This window comes from Chiloscyllium plagiosum, chromosome 42 (assembly GCF_004010195.1).
Source record: "Chiloscyllium plagiosum isolate BGI_BamShark_2017 chromosome 42, ASM401019v2, whole genome shotgun sequence".
NCBI classification, from domain to species: domain Eukaryota; kingdom Metazoa; phylum Chordata; class Chondrichthyes; order Orectolobiformes; family Hemiscylliidae; genus Chiloscyllium; species Chiloscyllium plagiosum.
In genome coordinates, this window is record NC_057751.1 from 14,503,659 (window position 1) to 14,526,348 (window position 22,690).

The window sequence follows — 22,690 nt, forward strand, 5'->3', positions numbered from 1 at the left end:
CAACACTGCCAAGGACCTTACCATTAAGTGTATAAGTCCTGCTAAGATTTGCTTTCCCAAAATGCTATTGATATTTAACATTGTTGGGTAGGTCTTGTAACAAGTCATTCAAAAGTATGATCATCGTTCAGACTGATAACTGAATTGGGATATGATAAAGATGTTACAAGTTCGCTCACCATTCTGGGCCCATGTTGATAACCATCTGAAACAGTTACTTCCAACAGGGTAGGCTGCAGTGCTGTCCAATACTCAGGGTACATCCTCAGCGTTTTAAGAATTACTTCACCAGTCAATGCGGTAACTCAATCAGGACTGATCCCAAATGACAGCGTTGTGCAGGGAGGAAAGATTCAGGAGAATAGGACTCACACTCAGGACTTCAAAAGAATGAGGTGACCTCATTGAAATGTGTTCAATTCTTGCCAAGATCGATACAAGGGGCGGAGGGGGAAGAGACAATTTCCCAGGTTGGAGAGTCAGGAGGTCGCGATCATTGTCTCAGGATAAGGGGCCATCCATTTTGGACAGAGATGAAGAAAAAGTGCTTCACTCAGAGGTTTGTGACATTTGGGAGTTCGCCAACCCAGACAGCTGCGATGTCCATGCATGTCTGTGGGGAGGGAGGTGATGGCCTCGTGGTATTTAATTGCTGGACTGTTAACCCAGGGATCCAGGTCATGTTTTGGGGATCCAGGTTCGAATCCAGCCAGAGCAGGTGATGGAATTTGAATTGAACAGGGAGAAATCTGGAATTAAGAGCCTAATGCTGGCCATGGACGCAATGTTGACTGTTAGAAGAAGCCATCTGTTTCACTTCGATCGTTCAGGGAAGGAAACTGCCATCCTTATCTGGTCTGGCCAACATGTGACTCCAAACGCATGTCAATGTGGTTGACCTCGAACTGCCCTCTGGGGCAATGAGGGATACCCTCGCCAGCAATCCCCTCATCCCGTGAACGAATGAGGGGAAAAAAAAAGTCTACAAGAGTATTCAAGACTGGGATTGACATGTTCCTTTGGACATTAAGAGAAGGTAAGGATCTGAGGAGCAGGAGGTAGTGTTGATCTGAGTGAATGGCGTAGGAGGTGTCCCCATTTCCAACGAGGATGGTGGTCAAACAATGAAACCGGTGAAAATGCAGGACAGTATCAGCCACTCACTCTCATTGTAGTCTCAGTGAGGTCGATGTGTCGACTGGAATCACAGACTTATGCAGCAACCCTGTGCGTTTGAGTGATGGGGTGTGGGCTCTGTGTCAGATCGAATCATCTTGTCCACAGCTGATGTCAATAACCTTCTAGCCTTGAGCGCTTAATCAGTTCTCCTTTCCTGCAGTGTTATAAGTGCATGAAGGACCAGTATCCCTTGATGGAGCTCAGCCTGCAGGGATCCCGGGTCACGTACAAGTTTAAACGCAGTAAGAAGATACAGCACGAGCTTAAGATTACCACAGCGAGTAATGAGACTCTGGTGCTTGGCCTGCAGAGTCGTGAGCAGACTGAGGACTGGCGGAAGGTTTGGAGGTGTTAACACCAGAAATTTAACTCAGCGACTAACTTGTACAGTAACCCTGTTTATAAATGACTCAACACTAGAATGACCTTCATTACAAGTCACTAACCAGTATAGGGATTGTGGGTATAGCTGGTGAACAACTAAACCTTGTTATGGGTGACTAACCGGTACATTAATCCTTGTTGCGGGCACTAACAAGAACACTAACGGTGATCTATGTTATCGGGTACAAAGTGGTGTAGTAACTATGGTTCGGGGAGCTTGTTGGTACAATCTCCATCATTAGGAATGACTCCCTGTGACATTACCTCATTTTATTGGTTTACAAACTTGTACAACAACAGCATTTAGGTGGATTCACTGATATTGACAGCACCCATTGCGACTAATTCTTACTGTATGCCTTGTTCCAGGGAATGAAGCATTACAGTACCCCTTGGTCACTGGTAGTTTGGCCTGAGAGCATCTGCTTTAGAGTATGGTTGGTACTGTGTCTCAGTGGTTAGCACTGCTGCCTCACAGCACCAGGAACCTGGGATCGATTCCGCCCTCGGGTGACTGTCTGTGTGGAGTTTGCAACTTCTCCCCGTGTCTGCGTGGGTTCCCACAGCTTGGTCTGGTTTCCTCCCACAGTCCAAAGACGGGCAGGTTAAACAGATTAGATGAAGGGCTGATCATCTAACTCTCCTGCTCCTCAGATGCTGCCTGACTTGCTGTGTTTTTCGAGCGCCACACTTTTCGACTCTGACCTCCAGCATCTGCAATCCTGACTTTCTTCCAGGTTAGGTGGATTGGGCATGCTGAATTGTCCATCATGTCCTGGGATGTCAGCCATTGGAAATGCAGGGTTATGGTGACACGGTGAGGGAGCAGGTCTGGGTGGGATGATCTCTGGAGAATTGATGTGGAATCGATGGGCCAAATGGTCTGTTTCCACACTGTGGGGATTCTATGATTCAGAAGCCTGTCTGGCTCATGATAAAATACACAAGCATGGGTTTAACTCTGATACACATGATCGAATGGAGTTAGTTTGAACAGCCTCCTTCGAGTGTTCCAAAAAGAAGGAGAAGCATGTGTCAGGTCATAAATTTGTCTTGTGGGACGATCGGGGACATGAATCAAATTTTACGCTAAACGTTGCTTAATTGCAGAGTGGAAGGGCACTGTTGCATACAGGAGTGAGGTGTAGAGGCCAGAAACTGGCCAGTTTTGTTTCCCAGGTCTCTCAGAGTTAGTTGTACCCTTCAGCCTTGGGTTAGTGGTCGGGCAGTTGTTGGTGACACTCTCCTATTCCTTGCAGGAAGAGGGGGACTGTGGTAGGAGCGAGCTGTAACTGGAGTTATCTGGCGGGGGGAGGGGGGAATCAAAACAACAATGCCAGTGAGAAACGATTTGGTCTGAAACAATTCTGGACTCATCTTGGGTCCCATAATGCAGAGCTTTTACTGTCTTTAGGTCGTTGAAGAGGTGAGCAGTATGTCTTCCCGAACATCATCATGGAATTCATCACAGACGCCAGGGACGGACAGTCAATGTGTCGCAAGCAAAGTAAGTCAAAACATACCGCTCAATGTTCACCCCAGAGGCACCAACATTTTGGTCGAGACAGGTTGGGCCAAGTGGGCTAATCCGACGATGAACATTCTATGTCAAGAGCTAGTCTGCCAAGCTTGGGAAAGGAAGGTAAGGGGAATCCCTTTGCGTGTCGATCCAACACCAAGAGGAATAAGGAGGCCAAGGTAAAGGTCAGGGGTCAGAGGGATTCGATTCAAAGAGAAAGTTGTACGCCTGCTGTGGACATGAATACACACAAAGTTCGACCCACAACTGAAGTTTTTCAGGTTGAAATGAATTTCCCACCACGTACTTAGACTAGCATGTGACTCGTGACATTTGTATGACCTGTCATGGCCTCTGAACTAACAAGAATGCTTTGCCAAGGGAGCCATGTTTTCTGAAATAATGTGCTTTGCTTTCCCACAGTCAGCACTGAGGGGCAGTCGAGGTTCCGAACTGGAGAGACCCCCAGGTGAAGTGCTCGCTGACAACCCAGCCACTCGAGACACAGGTGAGGCCTCACTCTATGACCTCCATTCCCTCAGGAGTTGTTACTGTCTGTCTCGCCAACTGCTCTGATCTCAAACACTGGACTTCAGGCTCCAAGCTGGACTCAAGAGTGTAGCCTATGTCTTTTCATTTAGTGCCCAGCCCAAACCCTCATGCCCACCACCCACATGGCATCCATACCCAGATCCTTTGTGTAAAGTACAGGCATGGTAGCAAAAGCATAGTTTTGTTCGAACAAAACGTGGGGATTTTTTGAAATCATGAGGGGCTTAGATTGAGTGAATAGCAAAGACCATCTCCTGAAGGGTAAAGAAATGTCAAACTAAAAGATAGATTTTTACAGCGAGGGGAGAAAGATTTGAAGGGGACTCAAGGGGCAACCTTTTCACACTGAGGGCATTGTATGTGAATTGTTCTGCCAGAGGAAGTGGTCGAGTGGAACGTTTTCAAAGAACTTTGGACAGGCATACAAAGGCGAAGGAGGGATGTGGGCCAATTGCAGGTAAATGGGACCAGCTTAGTTTGGGAAACTTGGTCAGCATAGACGAGTTATACTGAAGGGTCTGCTTCCGTGCTGTATGACTCCATGGTTCTAATTTGAGATGCTGCTGGATTTTGTTGAATGAATGCAGGTGTAAGATAAATAGTAGTGGCAGTGATGATCTTAAACCGATTCAGAGAAATGCGTTCCCTTGCTGTATTTATGTCGATAATTCTGAAATTGGGAACACAACCACAAACTCTGAAACTGCTTATTTGAAATCTAGCCGACTTACATCGTAAGTATGTTTTAAATGGGAGGTTATCCAGTTTGGTGGGAGGAAAAGTGCTGCTAAGTACATAGAGTCAGAGAGATGTACAGCACGGAAACAGACCCTTCGGCCCAACCCGTCCATGCCGACGAGATATCCCAACCCAATCTAGTCCCACCTGCCAGCACCCGGCCCATATCCCTCCAAACCCTTCCTATTCATATACCTATCCAGATGCCTCTTAAATGTTGCAATTGTACCAGCCTCCACCACATCCTCTGACAGCTCATTCCATACACGTACCACCCTCTGTGTGAAAACGTTGCCCCTTAGGTCCCTTTTATATCTTTCCCCTCTCACCCTAAGCCTATGCCCTCTAGTTCTGGACTCCCCGACCCCAGGGAAAAGACCTTGTCTATTTCTCCTATCCATGCCCCTCATAATTTTGTACATCTCCATAAGGTCACCCCTCAGCCTCCGACGCTCAGGGAAACCAGCCCCAGCCTGTTCAGCTTCTTCCTGTAGCTCAAATCCCTCCAACCCTGACAACATTCCCGTAAATCTTTTCTGAACCCTTTCAAGTTTCGCAACATCTTTCCGATAGGAAGGAGACCAAAGTACATGCAATATTCCAACAGTGGCCTAACCAAAGTCCTGTACAGCCGCAACATGACCTCCCAACTTCTGTACTCAATACTGTGACCAATAAAGGAAAGCATACCAAACACCTTCTTCACTATCCTATCTACCTGCGACTCCACTTTCAAGGAGCTATGAACCTGTACTCCAAGGCCTCTTTGTTCAGCAACAATCCCCAGGATCTTGCCATTAAGTGTATAAGTCCTGCTAAGATTTGCTTTCACAAAATGCAGCACCTCACATTTACCTAAATTAAACTCCATTTGCCACTTCTCAGCCCATTGACCCATCTGGTCCATATCCTGTTGTAATCTGAGATAACCCTCTTCGCTGTCCACTACACCTCCAATTTTGGTGTCATCTACAAACTTAACTAACTATACCTCTTATGCTCACCTCCAAATCATTCATGTAAATGACAAAAAGTAGAGGACCCAGCACCGATCCTTGTGGCACTCCACTGGTCACAGGCCTCCAGTCTGAAAACCCTCCACCACCACCCTCTGTCTTCTACTTTTGAGCCAGTCCTGAATCCAAATGGCTACTTCTCCCTGTATTCCGTGAGATCTAACCTTGCTCACCAGTCTCCAATGGGGAACCTTGTCGAACACCTTACCGAAGTCCATATAGATCACATCTACCACTCTGCCTTCATCAATCCTCTTTGTTACTTCTTCAAAAAAACTCAATCAAGTTTGTGAGCCATGATTTCCCTCGCACAAAGCCATGTTGACTATCCCTAATCAGTCCTTGCCTTTCCAAATACATGTACATCCTGTCCCTCAGGATTCCCTCCAACAACTTGCCCACCACCAACATCAGGCTCACTGGTCTATAGTTCCCTGGCTTGTCCTTACCATCTTTCTTAAACAGTGGCACCACGTTAGCCAAGCTCCAGTCTTCCGGCACCTCACCTGTGACTATCGATGATACAAATATCTCAGCAAGGGGCCCAGCAATCACTTCCCCAGTGTTCCAAGGTACACCTAATCAGGTCCTGGGGACTTATCCACTTTTATGCGTTTCAAGGCATCCAGCACTTCCTCCTCTGTAATATGGACATTTTGCAAGATGTCACCATCTATTTTCCTCGAGATTCCCAAGGATCTGGGTGCCTTGTTCTTAGGGAGCTGAAAGCCAGTGCAGCAAACGTTATGCTCACCTTTGTTGTGAGGATTTCTGTTCAGGGCAAGGAAGTCTGCCTTCAATTGTACACTGCTGGGACCGCACCTGGATAATTCTGTGCAGATGTGGTCCCTTGACCTCAGGAGGGAGTGACTTGCTATAGAGGGAGTGCAGCAGAGGTTCATGGGATTGTTCTCTTAACTAGTCCGACTGTCATCAAAGGAGAGATTGAGGAGACTGGGTCTGTGTTATCCTGAATTTAGAAGGACGAGTGGCAATCTCACAGAACAGCAATGTTTGAGAAGATTTGTAGCTCAGGTTGATGCTGAGCTGCAAGCTGGACGTGAGACTCTGATGATGTTACCTCGTCATGGTGACCAAAAGGCTGAAAACAAACCTTCCAGCTCAGCAAGCCAACTGACATACGTAATCTCATGGAATCTTACAAAATTCTTCAGAAACAGAAATAATGCTTCCCTGGCTGTGGACTCCAGAATCAGGGAACTCAGTCTCAGAGGGAGAAGGAGGCCAATGAGAGGAGGAAGAATTTCTTCATAGAGTCATACAACATGGAAACAAACCCTTTGGTCCAACTTGTCCATATGAACCAAATATCCGAACCTAATCTCGTCCCATTTGCCAGCACTTGGCCCATATCCCTCTCAACCTTTCCTATTCATGTCCCCATCCAGATGCCTTTTAAATGCTGTAATTGTACCAGCCTCCACCACTTCCTCTGGCAGCTCATTCCATACACACATCTGTGTGAAAAAGCTGTCCATTGGGTCCCTTTTAAATCATTCCCCTCTCACCTTCAACCTATGCCCTCCAGCTCTGGACACCCCTGCCTGGGAGAAAAGAAATTGAATATTCACCCACGCATGCCCCTCATGATTTTATAAATCTCTATAAGGTTACTCTTCAGCCTCTAATCAGCACAAGTAGATAGGTTGGTGAAAAAGGCATACAGGATGCTTGCCTTTATTAGCTGGGTATACAATATGGAGCAATGAGATCTTGTGACAATCTTCTAAAACATTGGTTAGCCCACAGATGGTTGGTTTAGAATAGATTCCCTTCAATATGGAAGCAGTCCCTTCGGCCCACCAAATCCACAATGACCTTCTGAAGAGTAACCTACCCAGACCCATTCCCCTACCCTAAATTACCCTTGACTAATGCACCTAACACTGTGGGCAATTTAGCTTGGCCAATTCACCTGACCTGCACATCTTTGGACTGTGGGAGGAAACCGGAGCACCCAGAGGAAGCCCACGCAGACACGGGGAGAATGTGCAAACTCCACACAGACAGTCACCTGAGGCGGGAATCGAACCCAGGTCCCTGGCGCTGTGAGGCAGCAGTGACCACTGAGTTGCTGGGAAGTGAGTGCAATGGAGAAGACGCAGATCAGATTGACCAGAACGTTGCCTGGGATGGAAAATCTCAGTTATGAGGAGAGACTGGATAGGCTGGGTTTGTTTTCCCTGGAGCAATGAAAGGATTTGACTTAGACTGACATTATTAAGAGAGACAGAGACAGAGTAGATCATGAGAATCTTTTCCCCATGACAGACGTATCTAAGACCAGAGGACAGAAGTTTAAGTTGAGGAGTAAGTGATTCAGAGGAGATCTGAGCAAAAGATTTTTCGCCCAGTGGGTGGTGGAAATGTGAAACATGCTGCCCGAGAGGTTGGTAAAGACAGATATTCTCCCGGCATTGAAGCAGCATCTGGAAGAGCTCTCAAAAGACCATGGCATAGTCGGCTATGGAACAAGTGCAGGTTAATGGGATTATAGTGCAGTTTGGTGTTTATTGGTCAGCAAAGACATGGTGAGTCGAAGGGCCTGTTCCTACATTGTATGACTCTGACTTGGAGATAGATCTTTGCAATATCAGGGAGTGGAGGACGATGAGCCACTGGCAAGACAGAGGAGATGGGGCCTGGGGGAGATCAACTATGATCTTGTTGAATGGTGGCGTCGTCCTGAGGAGCTAAATGATCGTGCTTATCTAAGTCTTTTTACTTGTCAACACAAGTGAGCCACTGAGATATTAACAGTCGCAAGTCTCCCATTCTCCTCTGAGCTGCACAATGTCGGGACATTGAGAACAAACAGATGAGGAAATCACTTGGCCTTTGTTCCTGGATCTTTGGTCAGCTTCTGGCCTGATATCATCACTACATGAGCTCTTGCACTCCCTTTCCACATCCATTACTTCTTACTTGATGTATCTGTATCGCAAACTGGAGGTTTGAAGTGGTTCCACACTGGAGGACAGGGAACGACAGATATGGGGAAGGGGACAGTGATTAGAAACGTGACTCCACACTGACGGCACTCCATCTGATCTGCCCAGGTTACCTGAAGGTGCTCGTGAACAGCCACTGGCAGACTCTGTGGTGTCACATTGAGGACCGAGTGCTGTTGATGTATAAAGATGTCGGCGGAGCCGGGAGGCTGCACTACTCCGTGGACCTGCAAGGTTGTGAGGTCAGGATGCAGGCTGACAGCACCCACAAGTACAGGCTGACTGTCTCACAGCAGCACAAGGATCTGGCTGTGCTGCAGGTAAGGTGCTCCTTTGAATGGCTTCTTGGGTTCAGTTAGAGTAACGAGTTGTGGGAAAAAAATCTGCCACCCTGCCTACCCATTTGTATGCCCACACAGGAAATCAAACTTGGCCAAACGATACCAGAAACTCCCAGAATGCCTCAGCATTGACCAAACAGGCTGACAAGTGAAACCAGAGAGAACCACAGTCACTCGCAGACAAGGGAATACATTTCCCAAAACACACTAACAATAAGCTTCCCTGGACCCGGTCAACAAAGCTGTCCCAAAGCCCAAGAGCAGTCTGATAACACAGAGATATCAAAGCAACACAAAGGATAAGTCAGACGGAGAGGTAGCAGAGGACCTCGCTCCCAGGATAGGAACAATGGAAGCACCTTCCTGTTTCAAAAGAGAACTCTCACCTACCTACAAAGAGAGCTGGAATCTCCCGATCCCATCAAGAACTGATTGATACTGTCAGGATGTTACTTGCATCAACAATCAGGACACTTTTCTGATAACTCTTTCTCAATTATCACCATTGTCACTGGATTACTTAATTTCCAAATACATTGTACCTTTCCCCATTTTAATTCACCTCATTGCACAAGATTCCTATAAAACCTGGCATGATTCTCAGCTCGGGGAAGAGAATTCCCAACACCTGGACAGACTCTCTGTGCTGCTTCAGCTGAGTCAATTTCTCTTCCACCAGACGAAAAGTTAATTTCACTTCGATCTGTGTTTTGTGATCTCGAGATTAGATTCCCGAAATCTAATGCAAACAGGTCCTTCGGCCCAACAAGTCCATGCCGACCCTCCAAAGAGTAACCCAACCAGACCCATTTCCCTGACCCTATATTTAACCCTGACTAATGCACTTAACACTACAGTCAATTTAGCCTGGCCAATTCACCTGACTTGCACATCTTTGGACTGTGGGAGGAAACCCAGAGCACCCAGAGGAAACCCACACAGACACAGGGAGAATGTGCAAACTCCACACAGACAGTTGCCCAACGTGGGAATCGAACCCAGGTCCCTGGTGCTGTGAGGCAGAAGTGGTAACCACTGAGCCAATTTCTCCGACACGTGTGGAGCTATCTTCACCTATCATCCCAATCCTCAACCAAGCTGCAGGACTGGTCACTGTGTAGACATTGATGGCAGGCAGAGAGGCCAGATGCTTTGTCTACCATCCCATGATTCCCCCCTTCTTACTGGCAGCTCTTCAATGACCGACTGCAGCCCGGTTACGTCACAACATAAGAAACAGGAGCAGGAGTTATCTGGCCCCTTGGGGCTGTCTGATCATGGCTAATCTTTTTGTGGACTCAGCTCCACTTACCCATTTGCTCACCATCACTCTGATTTCCTTCACTGTTCAAACATCTCTCCCTCTTTGCCTTAAAACCATTCACTGAGGAAGCCTCAAATGCATCGCTGTGCGGAGAATTCCACAGATTCACGACCCTCTGAGTGAAGAAATCCCTTCTCAACTCCTAAAGCTGCTTCCCCTTATTTTGAGACTACATCCCCTAGTTCGTGTTTTACCCACCAATGGAAACAACCTCCCTGCTTCTATCTTATCGAGTCCCTTCATCTTTTTATATGTTTCTATCAGATACCCTCTCCTCCCCATTCTTCTAAATTCCAATGGATACAGTTCCAGTCTGTTCAGTCTCTCCTTATAAGCCAACTCTCTCAATTCCAGGATCGTGAACCTCCTCTGCAAACCTTCCAGTGCATTCTGTCTCAAGTAAGGAGACCAAAAATGTACACAGTCCTCTAGGTGTGGCCTCACCAGCACCCTCTACAAATGCAGCGCAACCTCCCTGTTTTAAACTCCATTTCTCTAGCAACGAAGGACACTTGCCTTCTTACTTACCAGCTGCACTTGCAAACCAACTTTTTGTGATTCATGCACAAGAACAGCCAGGTCCCTCTGCACAGCAGCACGCTGCAATGTCCCACCATCTATTCTTTCCAAAACGGATGACCTGACAGTTACCAGCATTGTTCTCCATCTTCCAGGCCCTTGCCCACTCACTTAACCTATCTATGTCCTTCTGCAGCCTTTCCGTGTCATCTGCACACTTTGCCCTCCCACTCATCTGCAAATTTTAACACACTTGGTCCCCAACTCTGAATTGTAAATTGCTACAAATATTCCAACGTTATAGTGTTGGACAGGCTGTTTTAACTGGACAGACTGTGTTGGATTGGATAGTGAAGCTCAATTCAGTGTTCTCTCACAGACTAGCTCGCCAGAGGACAGAGATCGATGGCTCAGCCTCCTGCAGGCAGGGTGTGGCATGAACACAGAACCCGCTCACCTGTACGAAGACACTGTCCTGCCGAGTGGAACTGATGTAGCTCCAAGGGATGGAAACCAAGTCAGGTCAGCCATCTTTCTCTCATTTCCACCTAGATTGCTGCTCAGTCTTAGTACGGATTGTTTGCAATTTTTCCCCGAGATTTCTGGGTCATATTTTGCGCTTCTTTTCTGCCTGACACTTGCAGTGTGACATGTGGGACCAGAACTCTGTCCCTGTGACTAAAGACCACCCTAGTATTCCTGTGCTCTGACACTTGCTTAGCCCGACAGGAGGTCTTTGCAACCTCCAATAAGTTTTGGACTGGGTGAACAGAATGGACAACTAAACTAACAAAACGTGAAAAACTCAGTCACTAGTTGCGAAGTTCCATGTTTCAGTCACAGAATAGTTCTAACATTCCAAATTCATGACAATACAAAAGTTTTGCCAGCAAGGTAACATTCTTAGATTAACTGTATGGACAGTGGATTTCAAGGTAGGCATGTGTGATCTACTTTGAATTAAAAATGAATAAAACAGGATCCGGTGTGAAATGGTGAGAAGTCAGAAACAGTGTGGATTCAAAGTGACTTGATAGTCCAGGTAGATACACGAGTAAAACATGATAAACACGTCGAGAGATGCACCAAAAATGATAAATGGGGTGTTGACCTTGACATTTAGAGATCTCGAAGGTATACAGGAAGGGTATAAGTCTTACAGCGACACAAAACGCCAGTGAGATCATATCTTTGAGCAGTTCTGGGCATTACACTTTCGGATATGAAGAGAGTTCAGTGTCGGTTTACCAGAATGATAGCTGGCCTCCACGTGTTGAGAGCTGAGGAGAGATTCAACAAGTGGAAGCTGTATCCCCTCAAATTTTGAGAATGAAAGGGGGATTTGATCGGACAGGATAAAAGGAGGGAGAAGCCATTTCAAATCTCGAACCAGAGGTCTAAAACTCTGCGTTAGACCTTTCAAGAGTGAAACTCAGATAAAATATAACACAATATATGGTGAAAATTTGCAACTCTCTTCTGCAATCAGCGGTTAATGATAGATAACTATTCATTTTAAATCAGGGATTGTTAAATAGAGCATAGAACGTTACAGCTAGTACAGGCCCTTCAGCCCTCGATGTTGCACCAACTGGCAACATTAATCTGATGCCCATCTAATCTACACCGTTCCATTATTATCCATTTGCATGTCCAATGCCATTTAAATGCGCTTAACGTTGGTGAGTCTACCACTGTTGCAAACTCTGGTAGAGTTCCATGCCCCTACTACTCTGAGTAAAGAAACTATCTCTGATATCTGTCCTAAATCTATCATCCCTCAAGTTAAAGCTATGTCCTCTCATGCTAGCCATCACCATCCGTGGAAAAGGACTCTCACTATCCATCCTATCTAACCTTCTGATTATCTTATAGACTCGATTAAGTCACCTCTCAACCTTCGTCTCTCCAACGAAAACCGCCTCAGTTCCCTCAGCCTTTTCTCATAAGACCTTCCGTAAATATTTATTGTCCGTTGGAATAAAGTCAAAGGTGGATACATGGAGTAAATTCATTGATCAACTTTGACCACATTGAATGGCAGATCAGATTCAAGGGGCTGAATGGTCCTCGCTCTTTGGAATACAAACATTCAGTCCCGAATTTTGGAACTTGCTGTCAAAGAGTTTCCGGGATCCAAAAATAATTGACTACATCTCCTCTTGTTTCTGGTCTCGAGGATCCAAGGGGCTTTAATGCACCTTTCGGAGTTGGAGTTAAATTTTCCCCAGTCTCCTTGTTGAGATCAGACTCTGCAATACCATCTCGCTGATACGACTGAATGTCACTAAAATGTGCTGAGGAGGAGCTGTGCAGAATGGTTGTTGGCTCAATGTGATGTTTTCATTGTTCTCAGTGGTTTGCTTCAGCGACGAATCACCACTCCCAACACGTACATGGACGACCCATTCGGCCAAGTGTCCGGTCAGAACGCTCTAGAAGACAGGAGCTCGGGAGCCACTCAACAGACGGTAGGTCTGAAAACAAGGACGTAAGCACTTCACGAGAAAGAGGTGCTGAGATTGATCTTGCTGTGGAGAAGCAGAGGAGTGGAGGGAGTGTACTAAGATTTATAATGCGAAAGAAAAGCAAGATCAAATTTCAGGGCAAAATCTGAACTCATTCGTTTTACCAAATGTAGAATTTAGATACTGGTCTCAGTATATGTGACAGTTGAATTGTCATCGTTTCTTTAGAAGAGGAAACCTTTTGGCCTGACCCAGAGAAGTCACATCAGTTCCCCACCTTTTTAAAAGGTCCTTTGAAAGGGCCTGAGAAGCCGTTTAATTGCATCAGCTATGGGTCCACGGAGTCTAGATTAGACTGTGGTGCTGGAAAAGCGCAGCAGGTCAGGCAGCATCCGAGGAGCAGGAAAATCGACGTTTCGGGCAAAAGCCCTTCATCAGGAATGAAGGCAGGGAGCCTCCAGGGTGGAGACTCCCTGCCTCCATTCCTGATGAAGGGCTTTTGCCCGAAACATCGATTTTCCTGCTCCTCGGATGCTGCTTGACCTGCTGCGCTTTTCCAGCACCACTCTGATCTAAACTCTGATTTCCAGCATCTGCCCGATGGGTCTACGGATTGCCAGTGCATCTCACATTGCAAGAATTAATTGTTCAGAAAGAACTTTCTTGTACATTTTTTGCTGGAAACACACTTGGCGATCATGGACAAGACACTTGCTACACAGCACTTGAACCACCTGAGTTTTTACCACCTTGCAGTACCTCTGTGTCCTCCATCTTGTTCCCGCGCATTCCTAACACCTAATCCATCACGTTTAAGGTGGAGCCATTCTGTGGTTGAACAGAAACAGCAATAGCGATAATAGGTTGGTGCAGTTGCGTTACTCACTGGTACAGCGTTCCAATTTAAGGAACTTGATATAGTTTTCCGAACACGCAACTCTGGACCATTCCTGGTCTGTTGTTCCCAGATTTGAGGTGAGCTCAGTTGAGATTAAGCGAGGTCTCGTCTCCCTTGACGACTGAGAATGAGCTCACTGCATTGCCGGGCCTGATCCTCAGTAAAGAGCAGCAGATCAGAGATGAGGGCCATTCTTTCCATCTGTTTGTTTCCTGCAGAGGGTCAACTGGCCAAGCCGTGAAGTGGTGAACAGAGAAGGCGCAACATTTCAAGACAGGGAACATTGCAGCAGTACAAACAACAATAATCCGGCAAGATATAGCACCCTGCCAAGTGGTAAGTGTTGGCTGGGCATTCTGTTTAGCTCCTCCCTTCAACTATCCTGTCCCATGTCTTGCTGAGGTCAATCTGAAAACAATCAACATTCCATATATCAGTAGGGAGGATGGTAACATTGTGGTTGTAACTGGCAATACAGAGGCCTGGACTAAAACACCGGGGGTTAAAATCACACCCAACAGCTAGAGGAATTCCAATTCAGTTAATGAATCCCAATAAAATGCTCGTCCATTAATAACACAGAGGTCACTAAACCAGGCAGGAAAGAGATGTGATAAACTGATCTTCAGCGATGAAATCTGCTCTTGAAGCATGTTAGTCCAAGTAAAGAGTGTTTTGAACTGGGAGGTCACCCTTTGCGATAGTATTACTGTTGAACCTATTGAGGGACAAGATTATAATCTCTCAGGCGCAGAAAATGTCAGCTAATTAACTCATTTGTGAGCTTCTCTGTGAGAACTTTTAACACGAGCTGATGCAAGGATGAGAACGTGTACTCGAGGTGGAGGGGTTCATTACTCTAACTACTCTGGAACTTTCAATACATTATGGGTGGCACGGTGGCTCAGCAGTTAGCACTGCCGCCTCACAGTACTAGGGCCCCAGGTTCGATTCCAGCCTCGGGCGACTGTCTGTGTGGAGTTTGCACCTTCTCCCCGTGTTCTGCGTGGGTTTCCTCCCACAGTCTAAAGATGTGCAGGTTAGGTGAATTGGCCATGCTAAATTGCCCAGAGTGCTAGGTGCATTAGTCAGAGGGAAATGGGTGTGGGTGGGTTACTCTTCGGAGGGTCGGGTTGGGCCGAAGGGCCTGTTTCCACACTGAAGGGAATCTAGTCAAGTTTTAAATAAAGTTAGATATCTCTGATAAACTTCTTTTTCTCTACTGAGGTTATTTGCTGAGGTGTAGTTTTTCATGAAAAGGCAACAGACCAAAATTGAATTATCAAAATGGAATTTTCTGCACAGACAATAAAGTGGAAGCAAAGACAAACTTCATATTGTTGTAAAAACCCATCTGATTCATTCGTGTCCTTCAGTGAAGGAAATTTTCAGTCCCTACCTGACCTCGCCGATACGTAACTCCAAATCTACAGCAATGCGGTTACTGTTAATTGTCCTCCGAAATGGAGCACCCAGTTATAGAGCATTTAGCATGGAAGCAGACCCTTTAGTCTAACTCATCCACACTGACCAGACATCCCATTCTGATCTAGTCCCATTTGTCAGCTTTTGACCCATATCCCTCTAAACCCTCTATTTCATTAACCCATCAAGATGCCTTTTAAATGTTGTAATTATGCCAGCTTCCACCACTTCCTGTGGCAGCTCAATCCATACGAGCACCGCTCTCTTCATGAAAATGTTATTCCTTTTTAAATCTTTCCCCTCTCACTTTGGGGTGATACTTTTGACCCATATCCCTCTAAACCCTCTGTTTCATTAACCCATCAAGATGCCTTTTAAATGTTGTAATTATGCCAGCTTCCACCACTTCCTGTGGCAGCTCAATCCATACGAGCACCGCTCTCTTCATGAAAATGTTATTCCTTTTTAAATCTTTCCCCTCTCACTTTGGGGTGATATCTTCTTGTTTTGGACTCCCCCACCCTATGAAAACGACCCTGGCTATTCACCCTAACTCTGCCCCTCACGATTTTATAAACCTCTATAAGGTCACCCCCTCAGCCTCTGATGCTCCAGGGAAAACAGCCCCAGCCTATTCAGCCTCTCCCTCTGGCTCAAACCCTCCAAAGCTGTCAACATTCTCGTAAATCCTTTCCGCACCCTCTTAAGTTTCACAACACTCTTTCCTGGAGAAGTTGAATCACAGGAAAATTCACCATGGGTGTATCCATGTCACGTGACTGAAGCAGGTCAACCCACCAGCGTCTTCTCCAGGCTCATTCGCAACTGGCGATAATTGCTGGCCTTGTCAGCGACGCTCGCATTCTCTGAATGAACAAAGCTGGGACTGGGCGAAACTGAATTGCAGGCACAAAGCCAGAAGCAGTGACCTATCTGTGTGACGCTTTGATGAGCATTGCTGGTCGGAACATTTTTTTAAAAATTTGTTCCCTCATGGGACTTGGCTGTTGCTGACAGAGCCCGTGCGTGTGAGTTGCCCCTTTGGGAAGATGGTGGTCAGTTGACAGTGCAGTCCCCATAGGTAGATCCCCCCCCCCCCCCCCCACCAATGTCGTTAGGAAGGGAAATCCAGGATTTTGGCCCAGTGTCAGTGAACAGACGGTGATATACATGGCTTGGAGGGGAACCTGCAGTTCCCATGTATCTGCTGCCCTTGTCGTTCTGGATTGAAGGGGCCCTGGGTTTGGAAGATGCTATTTCAAGATCTTGGGCAACTTTCTGCATTGCGTTTGAGAGGTGGTATTCAACTGCTGCTCCTGAGCAGAGTAGATGCTTCACGTTTTTCTCTTCATTCACGGGAAGAGGGAGTCACTGGCTAGGCCAACATTATTGCTTGTCCCTAATTGCCCAGAGGGCAGTTTAAGAGTCACCCACATTGATCGTGGGTCTGACTCAGATGTAGACTGGACCAGATGCTTATCTTCCGAAGGGACATCATTGAACCAGATGGGGTTTTTTCTGACAAGTGACAATGGGTTCTTGGTCGTCATTAAATTCTTAATTCCAGATTCAAATTCCACCATCGTGGGATCCAAACCCAAGTTCCCCAGGACATTGAAGATCTCAACCCCTGGGAGGGGTCTCTCGGTTCCCTGATCGGTCAATTAAGCAACAGAACTATGGTCTGCTTCAGCAAGATTTCACACTTTAATTAGTAACGGCTGGGCACAGGTTTGTCCAGCAACACAGAGGTTAAAAGCTTCTGTGTTCCTTGGAGAAACTGCGCAATTCCCTTGGAACAAAGGCAACTTTTGTCTGTTTCTTCTGAAATAGTACAGCCTTAATTGCAGAGTAAATCCAATAAAATGACATTATGGACAGCAGGTTAACCCAATGATATTTCCTGGGAAACAACATTATCTCTTCACACCTGCATTTCAAGGTGAGCTGGGACGGTTCGTAACGTCCTATCGAGCTTTGTTAATTCCATACTGTGAAGGGTCCATTGTTCTGCTTTATCTTTGATTCAGTTAGCTCAGCAAGGCAGGAATACAGCTTTCAGCAGGGTGAGAAGCCATTTTAAACACAGTGTTAACATGCAGCCTGAAGCCATTTTATTATGTTACTTGCACTGAGACGCCATTTTGTCGTCAGCAAAAGCATGCATTAAATGATTGCTCCTGACAACAGCCTAAATCAAGATTTTAGATCCTCAACATTACGCTGGGTTTCTGGATTAATAGTCTAATGATAATACCATCGCCTCCCTCCAGTTACTGTGGGCCCATGAAATGAAGAAGTAGGCACCGATAAAAGTTTCCTTTCTGGCAACACCTCAAGTTGTTGTCGCTACTCAATGCAGGTATTTTCAATTCCCACTTGTGTCACCCAGATGAATGTGCGGATGGAACACACTTGTAGCTGGGCAGTGATTTATTCAGTCTGAAAAGGATGATGGAGAGGTGAAACAGCAAGGGACTCTGCTGGATGAAATACTTGCAATTTCTGTGTTGTTTCCCCGATAGTGTTTCGTGAAACCAACTTTTTAAAATCTTGGAGCGACTTTGAAATCAAAACATGCGGAGCTGAAAAGGAGCCTTTCAGAAATCAAGCGACGCAGACAGACAAGAAGGATTTCAAAGAGGCAATGGATATCCTGTCTGGTAAGCAGAGACCATAATGTCTGCCGCAAGGGCTTGTGTGATTTGTCACTGTGCTGACCAACTCCGTCACATTTGGTGATGGAGGCAGTAAACAGATAAGATAAATGTGTAAGTCATGTTCAAAGCGAGTGCAGGTTAGAGACAGCAGTTCCGGTCACCACATTATGGGAAGGAAGGGATTGCATGGAGAGGGGTGAGAGGAGATTTACCAGGATGCTGTCTGGATTGGTTTGTCCGGCAATGAGCAAAGGTTGGATAAGCAAGCGTCGCAGAAGCGAACTTTCAGAGGGAACCTGTTTGAGATGTAGAGGATAATGAGGGATATGGATAGAGTGGACAGAAAGCAATATTTTCTATGGATAGGAGGAGTCAGTGAACGGGGCATAGATTAAAGGCTAAGAGGAGAGTTGAGAAGGAAAATGTCTGTCACTCAGAGTGATTGCAGTCTGGAATTTGTTGCCTGAAAGAGTGGTTGATTCAGAAACTCTCCTAACATTTAAGCAGGATTTAGATATTCAATTGCATTGCCGTAGCCTCCCAGGCCATTCCCATTCGAGGTATTCCAGTAGTTCCTTCTTTATTGACGAACATGGAATCAAACGGACTGAATGGCTTCTCCCTGTGCTGGAGCCGTCTATGATTAAAATGCTCATGGTAATTTCCTAATTGATTACAGAACTCATTTTGGAAGCCTTGTGTCCCAGCAGCAATATGAACAATTTGCATTTTTATCGGATTTTTAACCTGGGCAAGCACCCCGAAATGTTACTTCGGAGCCACATCAAGGACCTGTGAAACTAATCTGATGCCCATCTAACCTACACCGTTCTGTTATTTTCCATATGTATGTCCAATGCCCATTTAAATGCCCTTAACGTCGGTGAGTCTACTAATGTTGCAGGCAGGCCATTCCACGCCCCTACTACTCTCTGAGTAAAGAAACTACCCCTGTTATCTGTCTTAAAACTGTGTCCCCTCACATTAGCCTTCACCATCTGAGGAAAAAGGCTCTCACTGACCACTCTATTTCACCCTCTGGTTATCGTACACGTCTCGATTAAGTCACCTCTCAACCTTCTTCTCTCCAATGAAAACAGCCTCGGTTCCCTCAGCATTCCCTCATAAGACCTTCTTTCCATACCAGGCAACATCCTAGTAAATCTCCTCTGAACCCTTTCCAAAGCTTCCACATCCTTCCTATAATGCGGTGTCCAGAACTCCACGCAATACTCCAGGTGCGGCCTTACCAGTGTCTTGTACAGCTGAAGCATGACCTCATGGCTCTGAAACTCAATCCCTCTACCAATAAATGCCAACACACCATATGTATTCTTAACAACCCTATCAACCTGGGTGGCAACTTTCAGGGATTTATGCACCTGGACACTGAGATCTCTCTTTTCATCTACACTGGCAAGAATTTTACCATTAGCCCAGTATTCTGCATTCCTGTTACTTCTTCAGAAGTGAACTACCTCACAGTTTTCCGCATTAAACTCCATTTGTGACTTCTCAGCCCAGCTCTGCATCTTATCGATGTCCCTCTGTAACCCACAACATCCTTCAGCACTATCCACAATGCTGCCTACCTTAATGTCAACCGCAAATTTACTAACCCATTCTGGATGCCCGCATCCAGGTTATGTATAAAAATGACAAACAGCAAGGGCCCCAAAACAGATCCCAGTGGCACACCACTGGTAAGTGAGCTCCAGGGTGAACATTTCCCATCAACCACCACCCTCTGTCTTCTTTCAGCTCGCCAATTTCCGATGCAAACCACTAAATCAGCTTCAATCCCGAAACTCCGTATTTTGTGCAAATGCCTACCATATTGAATCTTATCAAATGCCTTACTGAAGTCCATATACACCACATCAACCACCTTACCTTCATCCACCTGTTTTGTCACCTTCTCGAAGAACTCACGAAGCTCAGTTAGGCACGACCTACCCTTCGCAAAACTGTGTTGACCATCCATAATCAAATTATTCCTTTCCAGATGATTATAAATTCTATCTCTTATATCCTTTTCCAATATCTTACCCACAACCAAAGTAAAAGTCACTGGCGTATAATTAGCAGGGTTGTCCCGACTCCCTTCCTTAAACAAGGGAACAATATTTGCTATCCTTCAGTCTTCTGGCACTATTCCTGTCAATAATGATGACATAAAGATCAAAGCCAAAGGCTCTGCAATCTAGATCCCAGTGGCACACCACTGGTAAGTGAGCTCCAGGGTGAACATTTCCCATCAACCACCACCCTCTGTCTTCTTTCAGCTCGCCAATTTCCGATGCAAACCACTAAATCAGCTTCAATCCCGAAACTCTGTATTTTGTGCAAATGCCTTCCATATTGAACCTTATCAAATGCCTTACTGAAGTCCATATACACCACATCAACCACCTTACCTTCATCCACCTGTTTTGTCACCTTCTCGAAGAACGCACGAAGCTCAGTTAGGCACGACCTACCCTTCGCAAAACTGTGTTGACCATCCCTAATCAAATTATTCCTTTCCAGATGATTATAAATTCTATCTCTTATATCCTTTTCCAACATCTTACCCACAACCAAAGTAAAAGTCACTGGCCTATAAATAGCAGGGTTGTCCCGACTCCCTTCCTTAAACAAGGGAACAATATTTGCTATCCTTCAGTCTGCTGGCACTATTCCCGTAGACAATGATGACATAAAGATCAAAGCCAAAGGCTCTGCAATCTCCTCCCTGGCTTCCCAGAGAATCCAAGGATAAATTCCATCTGGCCCAGGGGTCTTATTTATTTTCAGATCTTCTAAAATTGCTAAAACCTCCTCTTTGTCAACAGCAATCCCATCTAATCTAGTAGCCTGTATCTCCATATTCTCCATAAACAGAGCAAATAAAATCATGGATATGGGAAGAAGCAAGGATTCAAGGGAATCTGGAGATTGTTGAAGGTTGGTTGGGGATGGAGGGGATGACAGAGATAGGGAGATTTGAAAGCAAGAATGGAAAGCAAGAATATACAGACAATGAGCAAAACTAACGTCATTTAGAAAATACCGTGCAAGGACTGTAAAAAACACTACATTGGGCAAACAGGTAGAAAACTAGCCAACAACTTACATAAACAGCAACCAGCCACAAAAAGACATGACCCTCTCTCACTAGTATCCTCACATACGGATGAGGAAGGACACCACTTCGACTGGGACAACACATCCGTCCTACGACAAGCCCAACAAAGACACGCACAGGAATTCCTAGAAGCTTGGCATTCCAACTGGAACTCTATCACCAAACACATCGAGTTAGACCCCCATCTACCACCCCCTGAGAAAAGCAACAGAAAGTGACTTCACAACAGGAAATGACATCACCAACCCAAATAAACCCAAACATATAAATAGTAAGCAGGAATTTTCAGCATTGCTTCACAGAGGCCCACTGAAGATGTTACCTAGTGAGGTAACGAAACGCCTGGAAATGAACCTCCAAGCTCAGCGAGCAAACCTACAGCCAAGAATGGAATTTTACAAAATGAGCCATTGCTTATAAGAAACGAATATAAGTCAGGGACAGGGTGGGCAATCAATCCTGCCTTTGCCAGTGATGCTCACATCCCACAAAAGCTTACATTTTGAAAAATGTAGGAGAGACTCGATGCCAGTTTGGGTACAAACAACAGAGTTTTTGGGCGAGCTCAAGTTCACGGAAGATGGAAACTGGGAGGGAATCTGTTGGAATAGTCAAAGGTCGAGGGAACAAAGGCAGGGCTCAGGGCTCAGGTGAGATCAAGAGGGGGCAGTTGGCTGAAGTCACCGAGGTCGAAATAGGATGGTCTTGGGTTAGAGGCTCAAGCACATTTCAGGGTTAGGTACAACATCAAACATAGAGAATGGTCTCAGCTCAGTTTCCAGGGAAAGGGACAAAACTAAGATTAGATTAGATTCCCAACAGGCCCTTTGGCCCAACAAGTCCACACCAACCCTCCAAAGAGTAACCCACCCAGACCTACTTCCCTCTGACTAATGCACCTAACACTACGGTCATCTAACCTCTAACCTGCACATCTTTGGACTGTGGGAGGAAACTGGAGCACACGGAGGAAACCCACGCAGACACGGCGAGAATGTGCTAACTCCACACACAGACAGTCGCCCAAGGCTGGAATCGAACGTGGGTCCCTGGTGCTGTGAGGCTGTAGGGCTAACCACTGAACCACTGTGCCACCTCTGATTGCTAAGAGCTGGTGGTGAAGAAACAGAGTGTGGCAGAAACAATTGCTTCAGGCTCCCCGATACTTAGCTGGAGAAAATGTTTTCCAGTCCAGTACTGGACAAGCATTCTGAGACAGAAAAGGGTTTAAGAGGGGGAAGGGGAGAGGTGTTTATCGTGGTGAGTGTGTGTGTGTGCGTGTGTGTGTATGAGTGAAGGTGAGAGTGTGTGTGTGAGTCAGAGAGAGTGTGTGTGAGTGAGAGTGTGAGTGAGAGAGTATGTGAGTGAGAGTGAGAGAGTGTGTGTGAGTGAGAGAGGGTGTGTGTGAGTGAGAGACAGAGTTTGAATGAAAGAGAGAGAGAGGGCATTTAAGCGGGCATTGGATAGGCATATGGAGGATAGTGGGCTAGTGTAGGTTAGGTGGGCTTGGATCGGCGCAAAATCGAGGGCCAAAGGGCCTGTACTGCGCTGTATTCTTCTATGTTCTA

At 46.0% G+C, this 22,690-nt stretch overlaps 1 protein-coding gene across 1 annotated transcript in view; it reads left to right on the forward strand.

Annotated features, from left to right (window-relative positions):
• Positions 1-22,690, forward strand: part of LOC122542973 (actin filament-associated protein 1-like 1) — a 50,923-nt gene that overhangs the window by 19,319 nt on the left and 8,914 nt on the right. The window contains exons 7-14 of the mRNA XM_043681116.1: positions 1,306-1,519; positions 2,978-3,070; positions 3,506-3,590; positions 8,469-8,680; positions 10,924-11,066; positions 12,901-13,015; positions 14,129-14,246; positions 17,861-17,998. Coding sequence (XP_043537051.1) covers positions 1,306-1,519; positions 2,978-3,070; positions 3,506-3,590; positions 8,469-8,680; positions 10,924-11,066; positions 12,901-13,015; positions 14,129-14,246; positions 17,861-17,998 — 1,118 coding nt within the window. The remainder of the gene's footprint in view (positions 1-1,305; positions 1,520-2,977; positions 3,071-3,505; positions 3,591-8,468; positions 8,681-10,923; positions 11,067-12,900; positions 13,016-14,128; positions 14,247-17,860; positions 17,999-22,690) is intronic.